This window comes from Dermacentor variabilis, chromosome 2 (genome assembly GCF_050947875.1).
Source record: "Dermacentor variabilis isolate Ectoservices chromosome 2, ASM5094787v1, whole genome shotgun sequence".
NCBI classification, from domain to species: domain Eukaryota; kingdom Metazoa; phylum Arthropoda; class Arachnida; order Ixodida; family Ixodidae; genus Dermacentor; species Dermacentor variabilis.
In genome coordinates this window covers 181,352,348-181,375,941 of record NC_134569.1, presented here as the reverse complement: position 1 = coordinate 181,375,941, position 23,594 = coordinate 181,352,348, and the positions used below count along the sequence as shown (strand labels likewise).

General features: G+C 44.6%; 1 protein-coding gene across 2 annotated transcripts in view; it reads right to left on the bottom strand.

Moving 5' to 3' along the window:
* The window catches only part of LOC142572982 (coiled-coil domain-containing protein AGAP005037), a 591,568-nt gene that overhangs the window by 43,437 nt on the left and 524,537 nt on the right, over nucleotides 1-23,594 (bottom strand). For both annotated transcript variants that reach the window (XM_075682461.1, XM_075682462.1), the window contains exons 16-20: nucleotides 19,299-19,331; nucleotides 17,528-17,626; nucleotides 13,593-13,747; nucleotides 9,645-9,760; nucleotides 1,942-2,072 (exon numbers count right to left, since the gene is read on the bottom strand). In XM_075682461.1, coding sequence (XP_075538576.1) covers nucleotides 1,942-2,072; nucleotides 9,645-9,760; nucleotides 13,593-13,747; nucleotides 17,528-17,626; nucleotides 19,299-19,331 — 534 coding nt within the window. The remainder of the gene's footprint in view (nucleotides 1-1,941; nucleotides 2,073-9,644; nucleotides 9,761-13,592; nucleotides 13,748-17,527; nucleotides 17,627-19,298; nucleotides 19,332-23,594) is intronic.

The following is a 23,594-nucleotide window of genomic DNA, read 5'->3' as shown; positions in this document are numbered from 1 at the left end:
CCGGCAGCTGCTACGTACGGCGCAGCCGCGCGGCCCCTATCTTGAAAGCGATCTGCGACGGAGACAAATCTACACATCTAGGCACACCGCACTGTGTTCTCATCACTTAGTCCGCGTCGAAGCGAGAGGCCACACAAAGGTCAATTTCCTCGCTCCTGCTACTGCACTTTTTCTTTCCAGTGTTTAAAGAGCTTCCACAGTCATTGAGTGAGAGGTGTTCATGTTTGATTGTGGGCACGTGACACCATGCTTGTTAATTTAGTTAGTAAGTGAATGTTTAAAAAATTTATGCGACCAATAAAACTACATACCTAGCTGTCTGCTAATTTGCTATCGTAATCGATGCGTCGCCTTTCGGTTGAAACTGCGACTTTTCTTATTTATCGCAACTTTAGTGCATTGGGAGTAAATCTTTGTTGTTTCCAAATGAGAGAAAGTTTTATTTCTGCATGAAAGAATGAGGTGAGCGGCACTGTAAAGGACTTTTCTTTATTTAGGTCACAGCAAAGAGGTGCGCTTTACAATCCAGGGCGCGTTAGAATTGAGTAAATAGAACAATATGGGGGTGCCATTTGGAATCCATATTTGAAATTGAACATAAAAAAAACTAAAATCTGTCCAAAAAAAAAGCTATTAAAATTATATAGCGGCATTATGACAAGGACTTCTCTCCCTCTTCTAACCTTCCCTCCTTGAACCTGTCTTCCCTAGTAGAGTGGCATCATGTAGAAAGTCTTAAACTGTTTCACACCACTGCTAACTCTGAACGTTGCTCATGTTTGGAATACATTAAGTTTGCTAAAGCATCTAACACACCGAATTTTCACCCTCTAAATATAACAGCTCTGTACACCAGGACTGACAAATTCAAATATAGCTTGTTTTCCCTGGTCCATCAAAATATGAAACCAGCTTCCCCGTAACATTCGAAATTTGCCAATTGACAATATTGTTAAAGCAATCACCGGTTGATACCTCTGATTCCTAGGACAATGTATTGTATACTATCTATATATGCATATATGTATGTATTGACACCATTTTTCTTTTACATATTCTTTGCATTTGTACTTTGCCGTGTCCGTGGCCCTTTTGATCTTGTATCCCACTCCTGCCATAACCTTCTTAGGGTCGCAGTATGTATAAATAAATAAAAAAATTAAACAGAATGCAATATACATTTCTTACGCACATTACATGTGCATGCTCCAAAAATGTGCTTATGTAGGCTGCATGAATGCTTTATCACTGCCAAAGACAAATGAATTGAAAGCCTGGTTAGCGCATGTTGATTTATAATTTTGGGTAAAAGTGACCCACACATTGAAAGATCAACATCTTTGCCACACTATGTGAAAAATCACTGCTATCAGGGTGTCTGCAACAATGGTGTTTTCGAATTCCCAGATTTTTCCAGGTTTTTTCTGACAGTTCTTATAAACCTTCCAAAGTAGACTTATGAGACTGGTGGTTCAAGTGCAATAGAGAAATAGCGGTTTTTAGCTTGCCAAGTTACTATGGCAGTTCATAGTCTTCAACAACTACTGCTACCAATACACTATCAACTAGATAAGTGGGATGCACCATCAGAGCTGACTGAATCATGTGTTCATTATGTTCTATCCGCTCGTTCATTCTCCCACTCACAATTGAAACCAGCAGAAGACACCATCATTTGCAGATTACGTAGGTTCAGTTGAACACTTCCTCCTGGTGTACCAGTAGCTTCATCGAAGCTCTGGTACTTAACAATTTCTCTTATTCAAGGCAACTCGGATGAAAATTCCGTCATTACTCCGAATTCCTCGGCAGTGATGAATTTCCCTGAAAACTCCAGTACTTCCAGGTTTTCCCTGATGGTAGGCACTCCGTGTCATGTTCCGACAACCACAGGGGCAGCACAGAGTGCAGTGCTAAGTTAGCCCGACTGGACACACTCACCTTTCAGGTCTGCTACTGTTTTGCTGGCCCTGCTGAGAACTAGAGCCATGCTTTCCACGTTGCTCATGTTCACTCGGCACCTACGGTTGATCACGTTGCCCCTGAGCTCCTCCACTTGACTCTCCAAGTCACTGCAACGAGTTCGGTGCCACATCACCACAGACCCTTCAATGCACTAAGAGGATAACGTCAAGAGCGTGCCTGTCCTTGGATCACTTAAAAAAATTAGAAGAAAACATGCAAACTTTTTACCTGAGTAGCTAGGATGCAATGTGAGTTCTAAGATAGGTATCGGCATCATACTTGAATACATACACGTGTATGCTCATATACTTGATGCATGCTCATTATACTTGATCTAAAGTGTCTTGAATTCATTGCATTGTGACTGCTTAAAGGGCCCCTCACCAAGCCCCATAGCAAATTTTGGTTATACACTGGAAGTTGTTACGTTTCCTCTAGGGAGTGTACTGCCTCAAAAGTTTTTAAAATTGGCTCAGTAATAGACAAGATAGAAATATTTCAGTGTCGCGAACCCGTGATTTCAGAAGGCGAGCTCTATTGTATAGCGAGACATTCTCTCCACTCGCCCTGTCTAGCGTCCGCAAGTGTCTCCCATAGCGGACCTCGAGGATCGCGTGACGCATATGTCACAAGCCCCGCCTTCGTTGTTTTTTTTTTCTCCCTTTCTTTTTTGAGGCGCTGCGCATTTCCGCTGACGTCGTTGCATGTGAGCTGTTGTGATGTCTCGTTTCGCCAGCGCACGATTTTGCGCGCTGTTCACGAGCACGGATGACTAGCGGTATAATTCAGTGCTACACGAATACTGAGGCAGAACAAGCGGATCACAAAGCATGCTAATGCGCTGGAACACGGTAGAAAATGGCATAGTTTCGGTACCTGCACATAGGACGCATGATCATGGAAATGAGCAGACAAAGCGGAAGTACATCTGTCTAGCTTTGGTACGAAGTAAAAAAAAACACGCAGACATTCCGTTTGTATATTTTATTCATTCTCTAAACTTCAATTCATCAATTCAAGCAACAGATCACACAAATAACAGATATTGCCTTGAATACCGTATTTACACGATTGTAAGTCGACTCGAATGTAAGTCGACCCCCCCATATCGCTTGACCGGGAAAAAAAAAAAAAAAAAACCCGAGGGCGCATTCGATAACGAAAATTTATTAGTAGCTGACATGGTCACTGGACTACTCGTCTTCTCTAGTGCTGCCATCGTCGTCGTTGCTGCGGTCCCACAGCGCGTCGTGGTCCAGCGAAATTTCAAATTTGGCAAACGACCGCACCAGGACATCTTGCAGAACAGCAGCCCACGCCAAATGCACCCAATTACACGCAGCCGTCAGGGAGGCTCTTTTGACAGGTCCGGTTGGCGTAATTTCGCAGTCTTCTGCCGCCAGTCACTCGTACTCACGGCGGAGCAGAACCTTAAAATTAAGGCGAAGGTCCGGGCTTGTTTCATGACCACGTCACACTTCACTGGCAGGGACCGATCACGCATTTCAGCGACGCTGCCGCAAGCTTAGCCTACAGCTCCGGAAAGCGTCAAGACTTCGGCACGTGGGAAATTTCTCACTTGCCGCCACAGGGTGAAAATTTCGCTTCGCTGCAGTCGCCACTCTCGCACCACCAGTTTAGAAACATCGAAATTGCGGCCCGCTGCGCAGTGATTTGTTTATTCGGCGTAAAGGATGGCAGCCCTCTTGAACGCTGCTGTGAGCGAGTGCCATGAGTGCCTGCAGCACTCATGACGACTGGGGAAGCATAGAAGTAGCACGTAGCCGGCAGTCAAGTGGAGCGCGTCAAAAAGTTGGTCAAACCAATGCCAATACATTTAAACAGAGAAAGAGAAACCCGCGAACGGTGTCTGCTCTTCCATGAACTACCGATACTCCCCGCAAACGCCGCCGTTCTAAGGGTGCCGCCGCAAATGGGAACAGCGGCGCTTCCATCAACTATCGACACCCCCCATGAGTGTTGCGAGTCCCAAGACTCAAAAATGTTGAAAAACCCTTCCGAAAAGCGAACAAACACGCGGGATAGCGAAAAGATACGGGTAGGGCCATAGAGCAAACATAAAATTGTAACTACGTTGTAGCTCTCGTTGGTATGGCTTTTTTTTTTTGGCGGGGCCATGTTTTGGTTTCGATTGTAAGTCGACCCCCCAACTTCAGACTTTCAAATTTTAAAAAAGGGGTCGACTTACAATCGTGTAAATACGGTAGTTGTCGAAGTCACATGTCACCACGAGCGACATCACACTGTGGACCCGAGTACGTAGATGCAGGGATACGAGAACGTCACCATCTGGTTTGGAGTGTGGTCGCCGCGAGGGAAAGGGAAAACGGCGTTCGGATTGAAATTTCGGACCTTTCCATGGCGCGTAGCGATGTAATTATTTGCAAACACGGTTGTTAGCGCACATTGTATGCTCTGTGCTTGTCAGCTTAAAATGGCCAGACCTGGTGAGGGGCCCTTTAACATTGTTACCACCATACTTGTTTATTAGTAAGTGAATGTTTACTGCAATTTATATGGCCAATAAAACTACGAACCTCACTTTGTGTAGTTGTATAATACTCTGCTGTTGCTATCAATACAGTCAACGACTGAATTTTCGGATGCCCAAATTTTCGGACATGCCTGATATTTCGGACGTCTTCGCGGCACCGCCACGAGCCCCATAGAATCAATGTATAAGGACATCTGAAGTTTCGGATGCTCGAACCCCCCGCCGTCTAATTTTCTGGACTTTTTGACGTGACAGAAGCTCCTTTGGCTCCTCGAGCAGCGCCCTTGCGAAGGAAATCGACTTGCAGCCGAAGCATATCACTGCTTTGAACCACAACTAGCCGAATCTAGCCGTCACACACTGATTTGGTCTGGCCACGCTGGCTATGTTCATCGCCGCACTTCCGCCTCCGGCGGAGTTTCCGAAGCGGCGCCATTTCATTTGTTTGAGCAGGCAATGCGTCCAGGCCCCGCACACTCTCAAGTTCAACAAATGGCCACAGAGGGCGAAAAATCAATCGAGGCGCGTTTCAGCGTAAGCGCGCAAGTGGAGCTACTGTAATTTGGTCGAATACTTTAATTGGTGCTTTCTCTGCTAGGGGCGCTGAACATGCTCATTTCTTTAATTTACACAAACCATTGACATGAACAATCGAGGTGTCTAAGGATGTTTTTTTACCTCAGGCAAATAGGCAGTTGATTTTTTTTAAAATTTGATTGTTGAAGCTGCTTTTTAGTCATAGCGTCAAGGTTTTTGTACTTGATTAACCACCGACAGCCGACAGCCTATTGGTATCGATGTGTTTCCTGGCCGTTGGCGTTCGAATACTACGGCGGTAAAACATTTTCGAAAGCATGGTGGTTTCGTCTGCGAGTCATTACACAGACTTGCTGTAAAGAGGTCTATTCTTGGCAAAAAATAGTGCCTCATTTTGTTTAGGCGTTGATTATCATAATGAATGCGGCGGAGGTTGACGGAATACGCTTGAAGGTACGTTTTTATGCCGTTGATCTCCATAACACCGTAAGTACGCAAAGCGATGTCACAGAACACCCGATGCATCATTGTGTGTTCTCCGTCATCGCTTGTTTGCTGTACGCCTACTAATTCTTCACTTCTTCTTCAAGTGTTGCATCCTCCTTTTCTCCTTGTTCTCTTGTGCTTCACTTACAGTATGTCGTTCCGTCAGCTGTAATGCGCATTTGCAAAACCAATACGTTTGATAAGACGCAGTGGTTATCATAATTTCACTACACATGTATTAAGCTGGCACATGCGGTTCAGATACAGATACCTGTATGCGGACTTGCACGACGTTGATGCGGAGATTAGGATAATTATGACACCCGTAAGGAAGAGGCAGCTGACGGCCGTAAGCTGTTGCGTTCTTTTCGCCAAATTACCCGGCCTGGTAGGGCTCTAAAGATGCTGTATAAAAGTGACACGCGGTGACAGGGAAGTTATGTTTAGCAGCCGACTGTACGTTTTGTAGCTTAGGTCTTCTTTCTTGTGCGTCTGTGCTACCCTTATTAATGAGCCATTTCTTGACTATGTTCTTGACTATGTAACCGCGTTTGTGTGGATCCGTAGACGTGTGCTTTTTGTTGTACTTGTAAAATGCAAATAAAATATTTTCAAGCTTACTCAATCTTTGGTGTGTGCGTTTATTCCAGTCGAGGCCATCGTGCCACCTGGAAACCGCACTCTGTCAGTAGCCCTACACGAAATGCAACAGCTGGAGCGCGGCGGCACAACTCGGGGTAACGGCGGCGTAATAAACGAAAAACCACTCGGGATGCCCTTAAAAGTCAGTTCAGAGTGTGCCTTAACTCGATATGACTCAGCGCTACATATATTCTGCTGCGCCTTGATCGTGCTCCCGCCAGTTTGGTTGCTGTGTGGCAAACAAAGCGCCTACATACATATGTAGGCGCTACGTTTGCCACACAGCAACCTAACTGGCGGGAGCACGATCGATGCGCATCAGCCAGAACCCAGTAGGTAAAGCGACCATACTGTGCAAAACCCCGTTTCCGTTTCCTGTTGTACAGCGCCACCCGTGGTCACATACTTTAGTTCACGACGCCACCGCTACGCTTATTTCCGTAGCACTGTGGAAGGTACAGTTTCCCTTCTCTAAGTTTGTATAGGTGTTCTGTGATGCGTCCTTCAAAACGAGGAGGCGCTGGATGGCGTTGGCGCAGGCTACGTTTTGGGCAGCATGGTGTGTGGTTGTGCTGTTGTGTCAAGTGTGTTCTGCGACGCTAAGCCTAGGTGCTTCGATGCTCTTCAGCGAACTCCACTGTTCGCAACTTGAGGATTTCGCTTGCCTTCGATGGCCCCCACTCCGTCTTCGTCCTCACCAATGGCATCGAAGCGCAGAAAGCAGTACCGTCGGTTAACGATGGAGAAGAAAGCCGCCGTTATTAAGCAAGTCGTGAGCGGCTGATCGCAGGCTGACGTGAGCAAGGAGTTCAGCATCGGCTCCGCTCTGCTGGGGTTTCCATACCCGCGGAAATAACTTTTGAACAGTTTGTTGACGCTGACAATGAGCTCGACTTCTGCACAGAACTGACTGACGAGGAAATAGTCCGTCAGGTTGTGGGGGATTCAGAAGACTCCGATGTTGAAAATGAGGAGCCAATGCCTGCGCCGGCTACAAGCGCCGAGTTGACGCGAGCACTGTTGACTCTTTCATCGGTGTACAGTGCTGACATGACTTTTGCTCAGATTGAGGCGAATATGATCGCATGCAACCGGAACGCCGTCCAAACAACAATCAACAAGTTCTTCAAGCCACTGCAGCAATAACACCGGCTGCCCGACGATGCACATGTACATAATAAACCGGCAGTCGGCTACATACAGAGTTTTTGAACGCCTCTTTTTATAGCCACTTCACTGATGCTTTGGCAGGGTTTTGGAAGCCTGGTACTTTGCCCTTTACCTCTAGATCCGAGAAAAAAAGAAAAAAAGTGCGTTTTTTGCTTGCATTCATTTTTTCGGACTGCCTGAACTTTCGGACGTTTTTATGTTCCCTAGAGGGAACGTAAAGGTTGGGCGAGTCTTCCAAGATCATGGATGCAACACTCCCGCCCAGACTGAGTTCATCCATTCGCCATCAACGTTGCCACCACACAATTGCAAAAGTCGATCCCTAAAATGACGTCATGAGTAGAATGAGGAAGAACAGTCAACTCAATGTTAAAAACTCGGCCACTCAAGGACACATCCACATCGCAAACACCAACCGGGTATAATTAGTTACTGCTCGCTCCATGAAAACAAGAGCTCTGGTCCCAATGAAAAATAACCTTGTGTCCCAGAAGGCCTTTAAACAGCAGACTCATTATGGAAATAGTTGTGCCTGTGTCGAATAATGCCATGATGGAGACACCGTCAATAAGCACATGAACCCCATTCTTCAGCATAAAAATAGTTGGAGGTATATCAGTCGGCAGCAAAGGTTTTCCAGCGACCTCACCTCCATCAGCCACACTGGCTAGTTTTCCGGCGGGATGACGTGAAGCGGTGCTGTGGAGACGATGATGTGATGTGCCGCCAGGTAGATGGTGATCAGTATGCTCGGAAAGCTGGTGGTGGTGTCAGAGTGCGATCTGAAGCGGGTGAACAGTTACAGGTTTTTCCTTCTCCAAAGTAGCTTCCTAGAGTGGAATTACGTGGCCGCAGTGTGTCCAAGATGCGACCACTGTGCCACATAGACAGCATCGATTGCCCATAGCTCGATGGTTGGCATTGGCTACAGTATCTGGCTATGTGACCTGGTGTGCCACAGCTGTAGCACGCTGACATAGGGCGAACTTCAGAATGCTGATGACAATTTTCTGCCATGATTGTGCCTGGAGAGCAACAAATATTCTCGCCTTGCAAGTCATGGGCAGTGGCTGGTCATTGAGAACGAACGTAGCGTGGGCGCTGATCCAAGGCTTTGGTCAAAAGGATCGTTATAGGAAGGTTCGCTCAGGTCATAATGTGGGCCATCTCTATAGCTGCCAAAGTCTGCAGCATTTATCGAGTGCTTCCAAGGAGTCAAGCGGGTTGCACAAACGTCGTCTCGAAAAGTGCAGGAGCTGTAATGTGGCGCCACACAATGTGCTTGTTCTTCATGTCGAAGGAGCTCCTCATGGACAATCTGCATGAAGAATGGAGTAGGATAAGTCTGTTGGAGAACTCGTGTCCACACTGGCCATAGTCGTCACGTTAGCTAGCCATCCAAATTTCGGTTTAATTTGACGAGTCTTCAGTGTTTCAAAGGTACGGCAGTGCCGTATCACGTCTGATACGGTTTCCAAGTTGTCTTTTCCAATCAGGAAGTTATATACGTCTTCCACGATTCCCTTTAAAGGGTGTCCCACCTTATCTTCTTCTGACATTTGAGGGTTTACGGTCTTGCACAGTTTTAGAACTTCCTTGATGAATGTGGTGCATGTCACTCCGGGGACCTGAGCCCTCTGAGCTAACACTAATTTGGTTCGTTTCTTCTTAGCATCCGAATAGCCAACACACTTCTTGATCTCTCCAACAAAACAGGCCCAGGTGGTTAGTGCCTCCGCATGGTTGTCATACCAAACCATTGCCGTGTCGGTCAAAAAGAAAACAATGTTCCTCAGTTGGGAAGCAGCGTTCCAGTGATTGTACCGGCTTACCCGCTCATAATGGGTGAGCCACTCGGCATCTTCTCTTGCCTTTGCAGAGAATGTACCTGGCTCTCAGTAGTGCTGAATCGGGGCTGGTCCTGCCGATGCAGTGCTGGTAGAATCTTTGTCTCAAGGCATGATGGAGGTCGAGAGCAAAAGTCCGGAAAGGCGGCGGCTTCTAAGAGGATCTTGTACTGATGGCTCCGTTGTCGGTAGTGGGAGTTACGCCACACCTCCACCAAATGTTATACGTGAAGTGTTTACTTAAGAATGCAAGGCAAATCAATGGAAACAGTCGGCGTTTTTCGGGACCGGCCCAAAGTAGCCCGTCGAATGTCGCCCTCTTTCTCTACTTCCCGTCTTTGTTGTCATTCACATTTCTTCTGAACTTTGTTACGAGAGCTCGTGACAATATTATAAACAAGCTAGGGCCTCATTTCAGTGTATCTTACACCTATATATGTGAACTATTCTCCTAATTAGGCAATTAAAAAGCCATCTCTTACGACAGGTCCTTCTCCAGCCGTGTCACATCTTGTCTGTAGAGGTCTTCTTCTCTAGACACCCGAAGTCGTTCTGCACAAACCTGGTCTTCGCCCACTTGAACGGCAGCCAGCATCACCTGAATTAAAATAAAGAAAGGTATACCATTGTTGTTGTTGTTAGTATCACAAAAAATATAAATGGTCATTTAGGCAGAGCATTAGTGTTGCTGTTAAAAGCAGTAGCTGTTCTTCCTCATGGCTTGTACTGTTTTGATGTCTCATTATTACAACTAATCAATCAGAAAGACTGTTGATTATATTTCCATAGTAACCTTATGCATAGCTCAAATACAGGAGGGGGAAGAGCTTCTGCTGTTAATTGCGACATCAATGTTTTATGCTAGTGGTTATTAAACCAAGGCTTTCTTGCAGAGTTCAAGGCACTTTTTGTATGTATCTGGCCTCTTAACACCAAATGCGTTTAACGGTATGATAGCGCCATGTAGGAATGGTGCAGCGAAGTAGTTTGCGAGTTTCAAGCATAGAGTTTTGCACAATAATTACTAGAGGGAACCTTGGCACTAGTGTCAATGGTAGCGGCAAGTAGGGTAATTCAGCCAATGTGGGAATGATGGTTAGTATATATATGGATTTGCCTAAACCTTATTCTTTCGCCTTCAAATGACCTTGTAGGATTGCAAACTCACCTCCACAATGTTATAAATAATTAAATAAACGTTAATAAAATTGTCCGACAGCAGGATTTGAATAGAGGATCTCTAGCATACAAGCCTGATATTAAAACCACTGCGCCACGGATGCAAGTGTTGAAAGGTGACAGAATACCCTTTCTCGTGGGCAAGCCAGCACATTGAGACACTGGGTGCATTTCGATTTGGCCGCTTCAACAGGCGTTACTACTGCAATTAGTAGCGATTATGTGTTCTCGCAGTCTTGTTGCTATCTACATTTACAAAAGTATACATGGCTTTGAAATTTAGGCCCATTAAGGCTGATAAAGCGTAGTAACTAAACATGCTGCTCTTTAATACTAACAGTTACGCCTCAAAAACCACACCTTACACACACACACACACACATAGTTTAAGAGCCAACCACACCAAGAATGATTCACTTTACATAGGTGTTGACTGGAGTTTAGTCTGCCTTGTTTTGTAACTTATTTCTGTCGAAACTGTTTTTGAGCAATGTGCCTATATATATGTGGTAAAGTATTTCCTTTTACTTCACTGTAGTGTTCACACTTCTTACAGCATGAACATGTACACTCGCTTGTAGTAAAACAATCAGTATTCGGTTGCATATGACTTTAGCATCGCCCACTGGTGTGCCTTGGAAATCACTTTAATCACTCTAATGCTGCATGCAACATCAAACAAAGAGCCTGATCTTGCAGTGATGTTGGATTGTCAGAAATATTGTTCCACTAGAATTATCGGTGCTGTTACTGCACTATGAGCCTTAACAGTTAATCCTTTATGAGCAGTACACAAGTGCTCTATAAAAAAACCCTATAACAGCTACCCCTGTATGTATTAGCAGAGGAAATACTGGCCAGATTTAGGATTAGATGGCGCTCTATAGCCAAAATAGGATTAGATGGCATATGAGATTGGGGAAAACTGTTGGCATATCAAGTCAAGTGACACCAGGGCTTAGCCTCCCTTCTGTGGAGGGGTGTCCCTCTTAGGGCGGCAACCAGTATGGCGCGCACACACTCACACATGCACTAGTGTGTGTGTGTGTGTGTGTGTGTGTGTGTGTGTGTGTGTGTGTGTGTGTGTGTGTGTGTGTGTGTGTGTGTGTGTGTGTGTGTGTGTGTGTGCGCGCGCGTGCGTGCGTGCGTGCGTGCGTGCGTGCGTACACACACTCTATCTTCCAGTCTGTAAGTCGCACCTTTGCATAAGTCGCACCCCACCTCAAAATGGCAGTTTATGTTTTTTTAAGCTTATATAAGTTGCATTGGTGTACAAGATGCACCTATTCATCCGGTAAGTGATTTAAGAACTCACTGAGGATCAGGTCATGAGAAAGTGTGACGAAAATACATGCTTGCAGTGGCCGCTGCCTCTGCACGCATCCAACGGTAGGCAGTGCTGACATGCATGCAAACACCTTCCAATGCCTAGGCAACTTTTTTCAGAAGTATTTTATTCCAATTGCATGAACAATGCTCTTGATAGCTTACATGATAGAATTTAGTCAAAGCCATTGAAGTCGTCCTCCTCCGAGTCACTTACAAACAATGCAGCTACTTCAGGTTGGAGTTGTGCTGGCACGTCACTGTTGTCTTCTGACCCACGGGTGTCCAACTCGCCAACATCAGTCGCAAATGGGATCAACCCAGCCTTGTGGAACCTTGCCATAATAGTTTTCTCAGAAATTGAGTTCCATGCCCCACCAACCCATTTGGCCACTTTTCCAAAGTGATAACTTCACTGACTTTGCTTCGCATGCAGTGTCATGGTTAGCGAGCCTGTGGCGACACGCACGAAGTGCGCACCAGCAATGGTAAAGTTGTGTGCGGGGCAGAAGGTGATGATGATGAAGAAAACTAGTGTTGTATTCAGGAAACTACACTTTTCTCTGGATTCAATGCAGTTCCATTACAATGCTCAAAATTATTCGTATAAAAATTCTTAATAATTTAATTCATACCGTGCTCTCTTATTTGTTTGCATTACCTCGCAGTCATGTACACATGCCATAATTTGCCTTTATGTGTCTGTCTCACCCTGATAAAACATTAAAGCACATGCAGCTTGAAGTGCAGGTGTAGGAAGAAGCAAATATAAAGTAAGTGCACAGCATTCATAGCATGATCAGTCACAAATTTTGTGTTAGGCTTCACAGTGCAGTGCAAAAGTGACAAGAATGCCACTTTCATTTACCATCACAACAGCAAATTGAATGCAGTCAATCTTGTCTGATCGTTTAATTGACAGATTTTCCTTGACATTTCAATACAACGCATAAGCTATGAGAGACACAGTAGTGAAGTGCTCTGCATTTATTGTGACCACCTGTGGCTCTCTGACAAGCAGCTTAATCTGAGTAAACAAGTGTATTTGTATTCTGCCTTCGTCAAAATGTAGAAGCTAAAGCTGGGGAATGAAACGTTGGCATCGTGAACAGCAGCATAGCGTCATGCTGTCACAGTGAGTCTAGTTGTCATATGAATCTGGGGAAACATTGTTAAGTGCGCAAGCTACAAAATTCTACATGCACGGTGGCTGCATAAAATAAATTATATAGCTAAACATCAAAAGAAAGTTATGAGCAAAAGCCGAAATGACATGTAGTCTGTGCGCAATGTGAATGAAGGATATAGGCACAGTCTGAAAGAACTTAGCAAAACAAGGTGATGTAAATTAGTCAACATGTCAGAACAGCACCACTTAAAAGCAGCACAAAAGGCATTCATGAAGAGTGTCAAACCACTCACTCAATTTTTATTTTTATTTTTGGTAGAGCACTTTATGTCGAACGCTTGAGGAGACAATACTGTCACATTGTAATGACGGCAAAGAACGATTAATACTGCATGAAATGTCAGTTAAGAATCTAGCTCTTCATTGGGCGAAATTGCACCCAGAAGGACCTGCAACACTCATAATTACAATGACCGCAGTGAGCATAGTTAGTGGTCACTGAATCGAATCCTGCTTGTCGAGTTCGTTTGTTTTTTATACATGCCTCATCGTACAATTCTGTAACAACTGCAGGTGCTCGCATAGATTTCGTATAAACAGCACTACTAACGACACGCACAATCTGATCAGACAAGCCTCCTTTTCTACAGAATTGACAAGAGAACATTCCAGGAAATTTCAGATATCGTAGGTGCATTTTGTGCCGAGTGACATTTTGATAACAGTGATGCATCCAGAGCAAACGAAACCCCGGCAATGAGTAAAACAAGAATGCGTGACAATGTGTGCCACCGACCTTGATCTTGAGGCACGTCTCCCGAATCATTTCTCTGGCAGTGACAGCTTGACTCTGCGTCATCCGCCTCAGGTTGCGTACTTCCAACCGCAGGTCCTTGGTCTGCTTTCTCAGCAGCTGCAGCTGGGAGCACGCTTCCGCATTGAAATGAATCTCTGCACAGCACAAGGAAGGGCAGGGAAATAGAATGCTGTTGATCACAATGCGAGGAATAAACGTAGCACATGGTGGCAAATACGCAGCGTAACAATGTAACAGCTGAGAGTCAAGCTTTCTGCCAGCACTGGAAAATCATGTAACGATTGACAACATAAATGGTAATAGTGGGTGCTGAATGTGCAGTCATTGTCAAAAGTGTCAAAAGAAACAGGTCAATATTTATGCAGCCTGGTAACTAAATTATGAACCTGTACAAGCAAAAAAAAAATGCTGCATGATATTACTGGTTACAGCCACAGCCTCCTGGATGGTTTCTCATATGTCACGGTCCATAAACTTATGAGGATCACTGTAACTGAATTCTGCAATCACAAGAGTTCAGCACCGTTGGGACAATACAGCATAGAAGAACTCTTGGTGCTTGTGACTTCAGCAAAATAACAGTGCCAAGCTAATGTATTGATGGCAAATTCTGCCAGCTGTGTAATATCAGAAGTTTTAACTTTGCTGCAGTGAATGTCGTCCACCCACATACTATTTATAGATGTCATTTGCAATGATCTGGCGCATCACATACAAAGATCACATTCTTTTCATGAGCTGTATTTTGGGAAAAATGAAACAATAATGAAGTTTGGGACCTAACTCAGGAGTAAACATATTGAAGGCAGCTAAAACCAGAAGATAACCTCCACAAAACTGTTATTTGGGGGATATGTTGCTTTTGTTATCCTGCTTACCTTGAACTATGTCGTACCACCTCTCGCAAATCCACACAGTAGTAAAATTTCCTGAGCAAACCATGTCAATATGGGCTGGCGTCATGGGCCCTGAACATGTTCTACACTTGGGAATGAGGTATACGTGTGTTTGATACTAAGAAGTGCCATTCGCATGTATTCGGATGTATTCGCATGTGCCTGGATTCAACACAGTGGTATTGTCATGTTCTGTCTTCTACAGGAAAAAATGTAAGTTTTACAGCCTGCATCGCACCAGTACACAATCCCTTAGAAAGGTGCCTTTCCCAGTGCCAGACTACATGTCTCCATAACTATGCGCAGAGCAGGCATGTAAGCGAGTGAGAACGATGCACTTTTTGGCCCCGCACATTGACACAATGGCAATTTTCTTACTTTTCCAATTATTGACCACTTTCCAATCTTATTGCGATGCACTAATGAACATAATGGCTATTGGCCACATATTTCATCTGTCAAAATTAAACAGTGCCTCTGGAAGGACTGCGAACAAAGAAATTGCATGACTAAGAAAGTGGTGCTGTGATCTAGTGAGAGAGAAAAATATTGCTGTGATGATATGACTTGCAAGGTTCGGCAACTTCGTGGGCTAATTGCAGACACCATGTTTTAAAGTTCAGAGTGACAGGGGGCTGAGGAACATTGGCATCGCTCAACATTGGCACTGCGGCCCAGCTTCTAGCACAGCAGGAATTAGGAAAAGAGACAGGGGTGTGGCAGGGGTAGTATTTGACAGTAATTTCACTTATGAAATCAAAATATTCTCAGTAACCAAAAAGTAGCACAAAGCTGCTAAAAGGGAAGAGCATACGGGTTTCTCAGACAAAATGCTTCCCAGTCGAAGATTTCTTCGTAGTCCAGGACTCAAGCCCACGACCAACACCTATGTGGGGCAGTCGCTCTGCCATCTAAGTTCATTGAAAGCTAGCAGCCTGTAGAGCAAGGCTGAATTAGTTGGCCATCCTCGAAGCACAGGACCACTGAAAATGGCAATTAAGTTCAGCAGAATCTCAGAAGATGGAAAAGTTTCATTGATTGCCATGAGGATGGTGGGTTTATTTTGTCATGCTACTTCCTAGTAAACTGCAATGTCTTGATTCCTTGACACTTCGACCTTCCTCCTTGTAAAATTCTGCAGAACTGATTTGAATCTACTTGTCGATGAGCATTCAGAAATGTTTTGTTAGAAAACAATCGTCAGGTCATGCTCATCAGTGCCAGACACATATGATCCATACCTTCTTTAAAAGATGCTGCAAGCCCTTTCAAGGACAGCTCAGATATAGGACTCGTTATAACAGTTCGACTACTTGGGTATTTTGCCCACATTAAAGTTTAGTTCAGGAGAAGGGTTTAGCAGGCTAATAAAAAAGAGAAGTGTGCAGCAGTAGTGCCGCAAAAAGTGGAAGAATAGGAGAGCCATAAATTTGGCAACCTTGTTGCCTTGAGTCGGTCACATCGGAACTCCCTCCAATGGAAACTTCTGCTTGGCTACTCTATTGACACACATAGCATGTACACAATAAGCCGAAACGTTGAACCACAGCCTGACATAGGCAGCTGCTAATTTCGCACTGGGCTATTGTTTAGTAGCGGGTAAATATGCAAGGCTAAGTACAACCTCAATGAAAAGCATCAGAAAATTTGGAGCTTATCTATGCTGTCAATGAGTAACTTCTAAGTCGACTTCTGTTATTTCTACCACGATAGAACCGGCGAAACTGATCAACTTATCCGGAAGGTCGAATTAAACAAGGTGCAGAAAAGTCTCCACAACACACCGCTGATTCATGCAGAATTTGCCAGATTCTAACACACCCCCGAATCAAGCGCACCTGCTTTCCATGAGTCTAAAGTAGAAAACTAACGTATAGATAGCTTTAAAGCTCCTAAACGAAGTAGAAATCTAACGCGCACTAAATTTTCAGTAAGAAAATGGGAAAGGACCTATTATGTGTTGCACAACGACGGCTGCGGATTTCTAGTCAGCTTCACCGCAATACAGATATGTTATGCGGTAAAGCGTACGTACACCGGGAACGCGGTATTGGTTTCATATCCGACTGCACCGGTGCACGTAATTTTCGGCTCAATTTTGGGGGAATAAAAAGGTGCGTGTTAGAATCATAAAAAAAATTGGAGGACGCTTAAGCTTCACCTTCGGGAGTGGAACGCGATAGCGTTATCGCACCCCGTTCGCACCGCCCACTCATTCGCTCGGCATGCTCTTGACGAGACGAAGGGGAGAAGCGGGCGAGTGGCGCGCCACCTGTCGGGGCAGCGCCGTACATTGCGAGGAGGGGGTCTTCTGTGTTTGCCGCAAGATGGCTCTGCGTGTGCGCCAAGCGCAGAATAAATGTAGCGGAAACGTACTTCGCTACTCGTTTAACTGCGACTTCTGTAATTTACATGCATGCTCATAATTACCTATATACACCGCAGTATAACTTTCTACGGCAGGTCTTTAAGGCAACACCGCATTGACTAGAGGCGCTTTTGTCCCGCTTTGAACCATCAAACTCGTGGGTGAGTGGTAGCGTCTCCGTCTCACACTCCGGAGAGCCTGGTTCGATTCCCACCCAGCCAATCTTGCAAGTTGTTTTTATTTATGAATTGCCTTCCGGCATTTCTCGCTCACGGCCAACGCCGACGACACCGACTTTTCTGCGACACGAGCTCCTTAACGCTGTCGCGTTAATACCGTAATCAGACACTGTGAGCTAACCAAAAAATTGAATTAACCGAAATCAAATAACAGACATCTAGTGTAGTCAACATGGCCATAATTTATAGACGTCACTGTACTGTCATCTGTTATCCCAGTAAAGCCCCCAAAACCAGACTTACAATTCGGGAGCAAGCCTCAATCAAGATGTGTCTGAAACACCAGTAACGTGGCCATTATTTGTGCTGCCTTCATACATCCCATCTCATTGTCAAGTATGCCATCTAAGTTTCAGATCTCACAATAACAAACTGTGTTAGCACAGAAAGCAGCAAAATGGGAGCACATGCCTTTTGCTGGAGACGAGGAATGCTGCCGTGACTCAAGAGCACAACTCAGAGAGGCCGGCTTGGGTGGCGGAGCTGGCTTTGAAGGCCGACCATCTTTGTCTGCAGAGAACAGGAGAAGTTGCAGCCAATGAATGTGAGCTAGATCACTGCAGCTGTTCTAGATAGAACAGATAATGCTCCTTTTGTTGTCTGCCGTAGTCATTCATCCATTTATACAGCAGTGTTCCTGAACATCGCAAAATTTTTATCCCTTTGAACTGCAAGACATAAAGAATGTAATATGCCGGTACAGGAAGTCTGTGAACTTGTGTGGCAGAAGTATCTGCATACCATATTTCACGTGGGTAACCTGCTCGAACAAATTTAAGCACCAAGTGTGCCACCTGGAACAGTGGGTGCCTCAATTCCCCTCTAAGATGATTTTTCACAGAAATACAAAGTATACTGTCACAAAAGCACATCTGACTTGAATAGGCAGGAGTAGTGAGAATGATAACAAAACGAAAGTGTTTCAGGCACTTAATTTTGTGCCAACAATTGCACTACGTTGCTCTTATAATGACAAATCTTGCCGTGTGTGGTAATTCCCACGAGTTAGACACACTGATGTCGTGTTTTTTTTAAAATGTAATTATGGGTGCCGTTACATAAATGGTCCAGGTTATAACTTATTGGGCAAAAATACAATTTAAAGAATATATTGAGCCAACACTGGTTTCCACTTTTCCACTTAAATGTACAACAGCACACCTTCTCGTCTGCTTATCTGAAAAAGTGCTATGTGTAAATTTTCCTACAATAAACTCTACGCATTTTGTGCAGACTGCTAAGCAAAAAGCTGTTTCTATGCATAGGGGTGGTTTCCTCTGACTATCCAGAAATGTTAGTGTTGAAGCACCATGGTATGTGTGTGCGTGTGTGTGTCAGCCCCCCCTCCCCCCCCCCATAAATTTTGATGAATGCAGAACGCACCTGACTTTACGTCGTGGATTTACTACAATGTGCCACTGTTACTGGGTGAGTAAGTGATTACTGTCTCTAATCATCCAAGATAAGGAATTTGGGGAAGACCTATAATTTCTGGCTGCTGAAATTCACAACACCATTGGTCCACACAAACTTTGCCAATACCGTACTTCAAAATTTCTTTTCCGATGATTTACTTTTTAATTAGTAACTACAGTGCATATACAGTCAAACCTCATTATAACAAGGTCACTCCTGACATGAATGTTCCTTTGCTATTTTAAATATTCGTTATCAGCATGTATTCGGTACATGCCGATATTAGGGAGAACATTTTAAGTTCGCTTTGTTATACCCGATAATTGTCTATATTCATGTATAATTTGCTATATTCATGTTAGTTAAAACGAGGCTCTACTGTGCTGTAATTGTGACATTGAAACTGGTGCACAGCATGCTCAAGCCATGTCTACTAAGTATGAGTCCAGACAGTAGCACTAGGTTTAAGATATAAACTGTCACAGAAACAATTGCCATGCTGTTTTCTATCACACTGCACAGGAACTGCAGCATGTGAACTTAAGACTGTAATTACATGTCAATTTGTCAATCAGGTTTATTTGAGGTAGCTCGTAAGTGATTGTAGGAAAACTTCTGAAGCCACACTGCTGCAATGAATCTTTACCAGAAGAAGTTAGTTCCTCTAAAATCCTGTCTTTATCATACCAAGGTAGCTGTTGCTGAAACAACTCATACAAATAGCAAGAAACAATGTAAGCAAAGTATTATAAGTAAGATTACCTACCTGGAATTGCAGACGTCACTCCAGAGTAGTCATCTAGCAATGGCAAGGACAGAAAATGTGACATTAAGATCACAATAATTAACATAAAATTTTAGATGGGAAACACATGTGGTGATTTTCTACGTCCCCTCACCCCCCGAAGAAACAAAATCATACCAGCTATAAAAACAATAAGAAAATATATAAAGGTAAGCTTGTTGGAGCTTTTAATATTTTTGAAGGAAGCTAAAGAATGCGACATATATCATTTTTCCAGTTTTTATAACATGATACTAAGTTGTTGATCTAAAAAATTAATATGATACTGCACTTCATCAGCTCATACTACTACAATGAGAAGTGTGAGGAAACGGTAGGCATCTAATACAGTTAACTTTAGAAGCTGGCATGCAATGGCCAATCAGTTAATAGCTAAAGTCATATGAGTATATTTACTATCAGCAGTAATAAACAAAACGCTTTAATTAAAAATCAGCAGCTTTAAATTTTAAGAATTACGTCAGGTAGTGTGGTGCTAGGAATTTATCGATTCAAGTTATTTGCCCAGCTGTAAGTAAATTCTGTTCAGTGCATGCAAAATTGTCAAAACACATTCCTTTGTTTTTTTAAAAAAGAAGACAATAGTGAGGTCTTCATTCATAACAGCATGTTTAAAATTATCAGTGCCATGAATCAGTGCTCCTGCATCAATTTAAACTTTTTTAGAAATTTGAGTGCAATTGCATTGAGCACTCAACTTGAGATATCACCATAATCGCTGTAAGATGCATGTAATAGCCATACATTATTTTCTTTTAGCCAGAGTAGACAAATATTCAAGGTGAAGCTATTATTCTGTAAAAATTCAAAGTTCGTTTCTTTCTTCACTTACTAGTTCTTTCCAAAAATTAACCAGTCTGACCCCACAAAACCATATGACAGTATAAACCTGCAATAACCCAGCTCAATTGCAGCTATATGTAGAAGATGGATTAACACAGGACTAAAGCTATGCCTTTGCTAGTAGCTATGATGCCAAGGAAAATACCTTTTTTTTTCACATCATTAATTCGGGAGCGTGGTTGGTTTACACAAGTGTACTCTGGAGTGGTCTGTTACAGACGGAGAGTGTGGCTCCTCCTATGCGAGTCAGCATGGCATACCGTATTTACTCGAATCTAATGTGCACTATTTTTCTGATAAAACAGGTCCAAAAATAGCGTTCACGTTAGAATCAAGTACGACCCCAAATATGCACTACCATATCGCCATCGGCATTTCAAAATGTCCGCCTCGTACGTGCTTTGAGCCTAGCTGCCGTAGCTTGCTCTATGTGCTGCAGTATGTGTGCTTAGGCAATGCTTCCGTTGGCGTAGGTTAGTGTGCCGTTCGTCTTCCCATTTTCTGCGTTTGCTCCATGGAGGAAGGAAAATGCTCCATGGTTTGCTCTATCAGCATGGAAGTGTTGACTTCAAAGACATGCCAAGTTCATCAGAAAGCCACAATTAAAAGGAAAGCGATCACGCGTGCAGATACGGATGGAAATCCGACCGCATCACGGGCGTTCGGAATTTCTGAAACTTGCATGCGGGACTGGTGTAAACAGAAGAGGCATTCTACACTGGTGGCTGCTACGTAGGGCATGGCCGCGCGGTCCCTACTTTGAAATCGATCTGCAGCAGAGACAAGAGTCTACACATCTAGGCACACCGCGCTGTGTTCTCGTCGCTTAGTTCCCATTGAAGCGAGAGGCCACACAAAGGTCAATTCTCTCGCTCTTGCTAGCGCACTTCCTCACTCCAGCGTTTAAAGAGTTTCTGAGGTCATTGAGTAAGACGTGTTTATGCTTGCGTGCGCATGACACCATGCTTGTTAATTTAGTAAGCAAATGTTTAAAAGTTTATCGTATAGCTGTCTACTAATTTGCTATCGTAATCGATGCTTCGATCGCCTTTCGTGCAAAACTATGACTTTTTTAAATTTATCGCAACTTTAGTGCATTGGGAGTAAATCTCTGTTTTCTCCAAATGAGATAAAGTTGCATTTCTGTATGAAAGAATGAGGTGCGCAGTTCTGTAAAAAAAATTTTCTTTCTTTAGGTCACGGCAAACGGTCAAAGCCATGTTACAATCGAGGTCGGGTTTTTTTTACATTTTTTTTTGAGTCATGAAAAACAGGTGTGTGTTACAATCAAGGGTGCGTTAGAATCAAGTAAATACAGTCGAACCCCGCTACAACGAACGTCGCTTCAACGAAATTTTCGCTTCAACGAAATATTTCCAATTCCCCGTCAGCTCGCTATACAAAGTAATGGAACAAATTTCTCATCACAACGAACCATTTTTGGGGCGCGTTTCCGCTTCAACGAAATTTTTGCTATGCGAAGCTCGATTTAAAAATATATCTTACAATAAAACAAGCATATCGCCGCCCATCTATGTACTTCCATGGGCCCACGCTGCTTTGTTTCGCTAAACATTCGCTGGACCAAACTAATCCACTCACTGAAACGCACATGATCACCGCCATAGCTTGGTGTTGATGACTATCGGGCTGGCTGCCTTGCGACAAGGCGCGGGGGCAAGCTCCCGTTTTCTTCCAATCCAATTCAGAGCCGCAACCAATCCGTTGCCAAAGGACGCAGCAGCCTGGCAACAGCAGCGCGTTTGCCCTAGTTTTTTTCACTCGTGCTTGTGCTGCTAGTGCGCTGTAATGAATGCGAGCATGGCGACTTCATCTAGAAAGCGGAAGTTCCTCTCGCTTGAAGAGAAGGCACGGATTATCAGCGCGGCATCCAGTGGCAGGAAAAAGGGAGATGTTGCAGCGGACTTCGGCATCTCACAGAGCACGCTGTCAACGATCTTGAAGTCGAAAGACGCGATAGCGCAAGCTCTTTCTTCGGGGACATCCGCGAAGCGGAAAAAGCTGACGCAAGCGGCTCATGAGGACCTTGAGAAGGCTCTGTACACGTGGTTCCTCGACGTGCGCGCAAAGAAGATGCCGGTCAGCGGAAACATGTTGCAGCAAAAGGCACTTGGCTATGCCTGTATGCTGGGCATCAATGATTTCAAAGCCAGCTCAGGGTGGCTGACCCGTTTTAAGGCCAGGCATGAAATCGTCGCTAAAGTGCTGTGTGGGGAGTCGGCCTCATCAGACGCCGACGCTGCATCTGCTTGGGCATCAGCTACTGTGCCGGAATTAATGGAGAAATATGCCACATCAGACATATACAATGCCGATGAAACGGGACTTTTCTTCGAGCTCCTCCCCTCCAAGACGCTTCACATGAAGGGCCAGCCATGCAGCGGAGGGAAGCATAGCAAAAAGCGTGTGACTGTGCTCCTGTGCTGCAACATGGACGGGTCTGACAAGCGCTGCCCACTGGTGATAGGCAAAAGTGCGAAGCCGCGGTGCTTCAAAGGTGGCAAGAGCCTGCCCGTCAAATATGTTGCCAATAAGAAGTCTTGGATGACACGGGCCGTTTTCAAAGAGTGGCTAACCGCTTTCGACCGTGACATGACGGCAAAGAAACGTAAGGTTTGTTTGCTCATCGACAATTGCTCAGCGCATAACGTTGAAGACGTTCAGCTTCAAAGCGTGGAAGTAAGATTCTTCCCGCCGAATTGCACGGCTTTAATCCAGCCGCTGGATCAAGGTATCATCAATAGCGTTAAAAGCGCTTATCGACAGCGACTGATTCAGCGGCTGGTGTTAAACATCGACACCGGTCGGGCAATCGAAGTGGATTTGTACATGGCTGTACAGATGGTCTCAGCAGCGTGGACGGCAACCAGTCGCAGTATCATCTACAACTGTTTTGTGCACGCCGGCTTTCACTCCGATGCTCAACTGGCAGCGAACTCCACGTCGGACGAGGAAGGCTGCAGTACAATTGCTCCACCCTCCACAGAGGCCAATGCGGCATGGGCAGCCCTTCAGGACTCCGGAGATGTGCCGGCCGATGTTCACATCGGCGACTACATCGCTGTTGACAGTGAAGTGCTAGCTCACGAGGAGCTGAGTGACGAAGCTATAATTGAGGGCGTTCGCCACAACGACGCATCATCGGATGATGACAGCGACGCGGAGGACTTAGCGCCACCACCTGCAATAAAAGTGATGGATGCTTTTGATGTGATCCGCAGATTTTTCGGTGCTCACGATGACGACGTCGCGATGCAACTGTTCACCGAGTGCGAAAGCCGCGCCACTGCACTCGTGGCAAAAAAAAAGAAGCAGAAGAAGCTGACCGACTTCTTTGGAAATAAATGATGTTTTGGGACTATGTGGTCCAACCTGACAGTGTTTTTGGCCTGT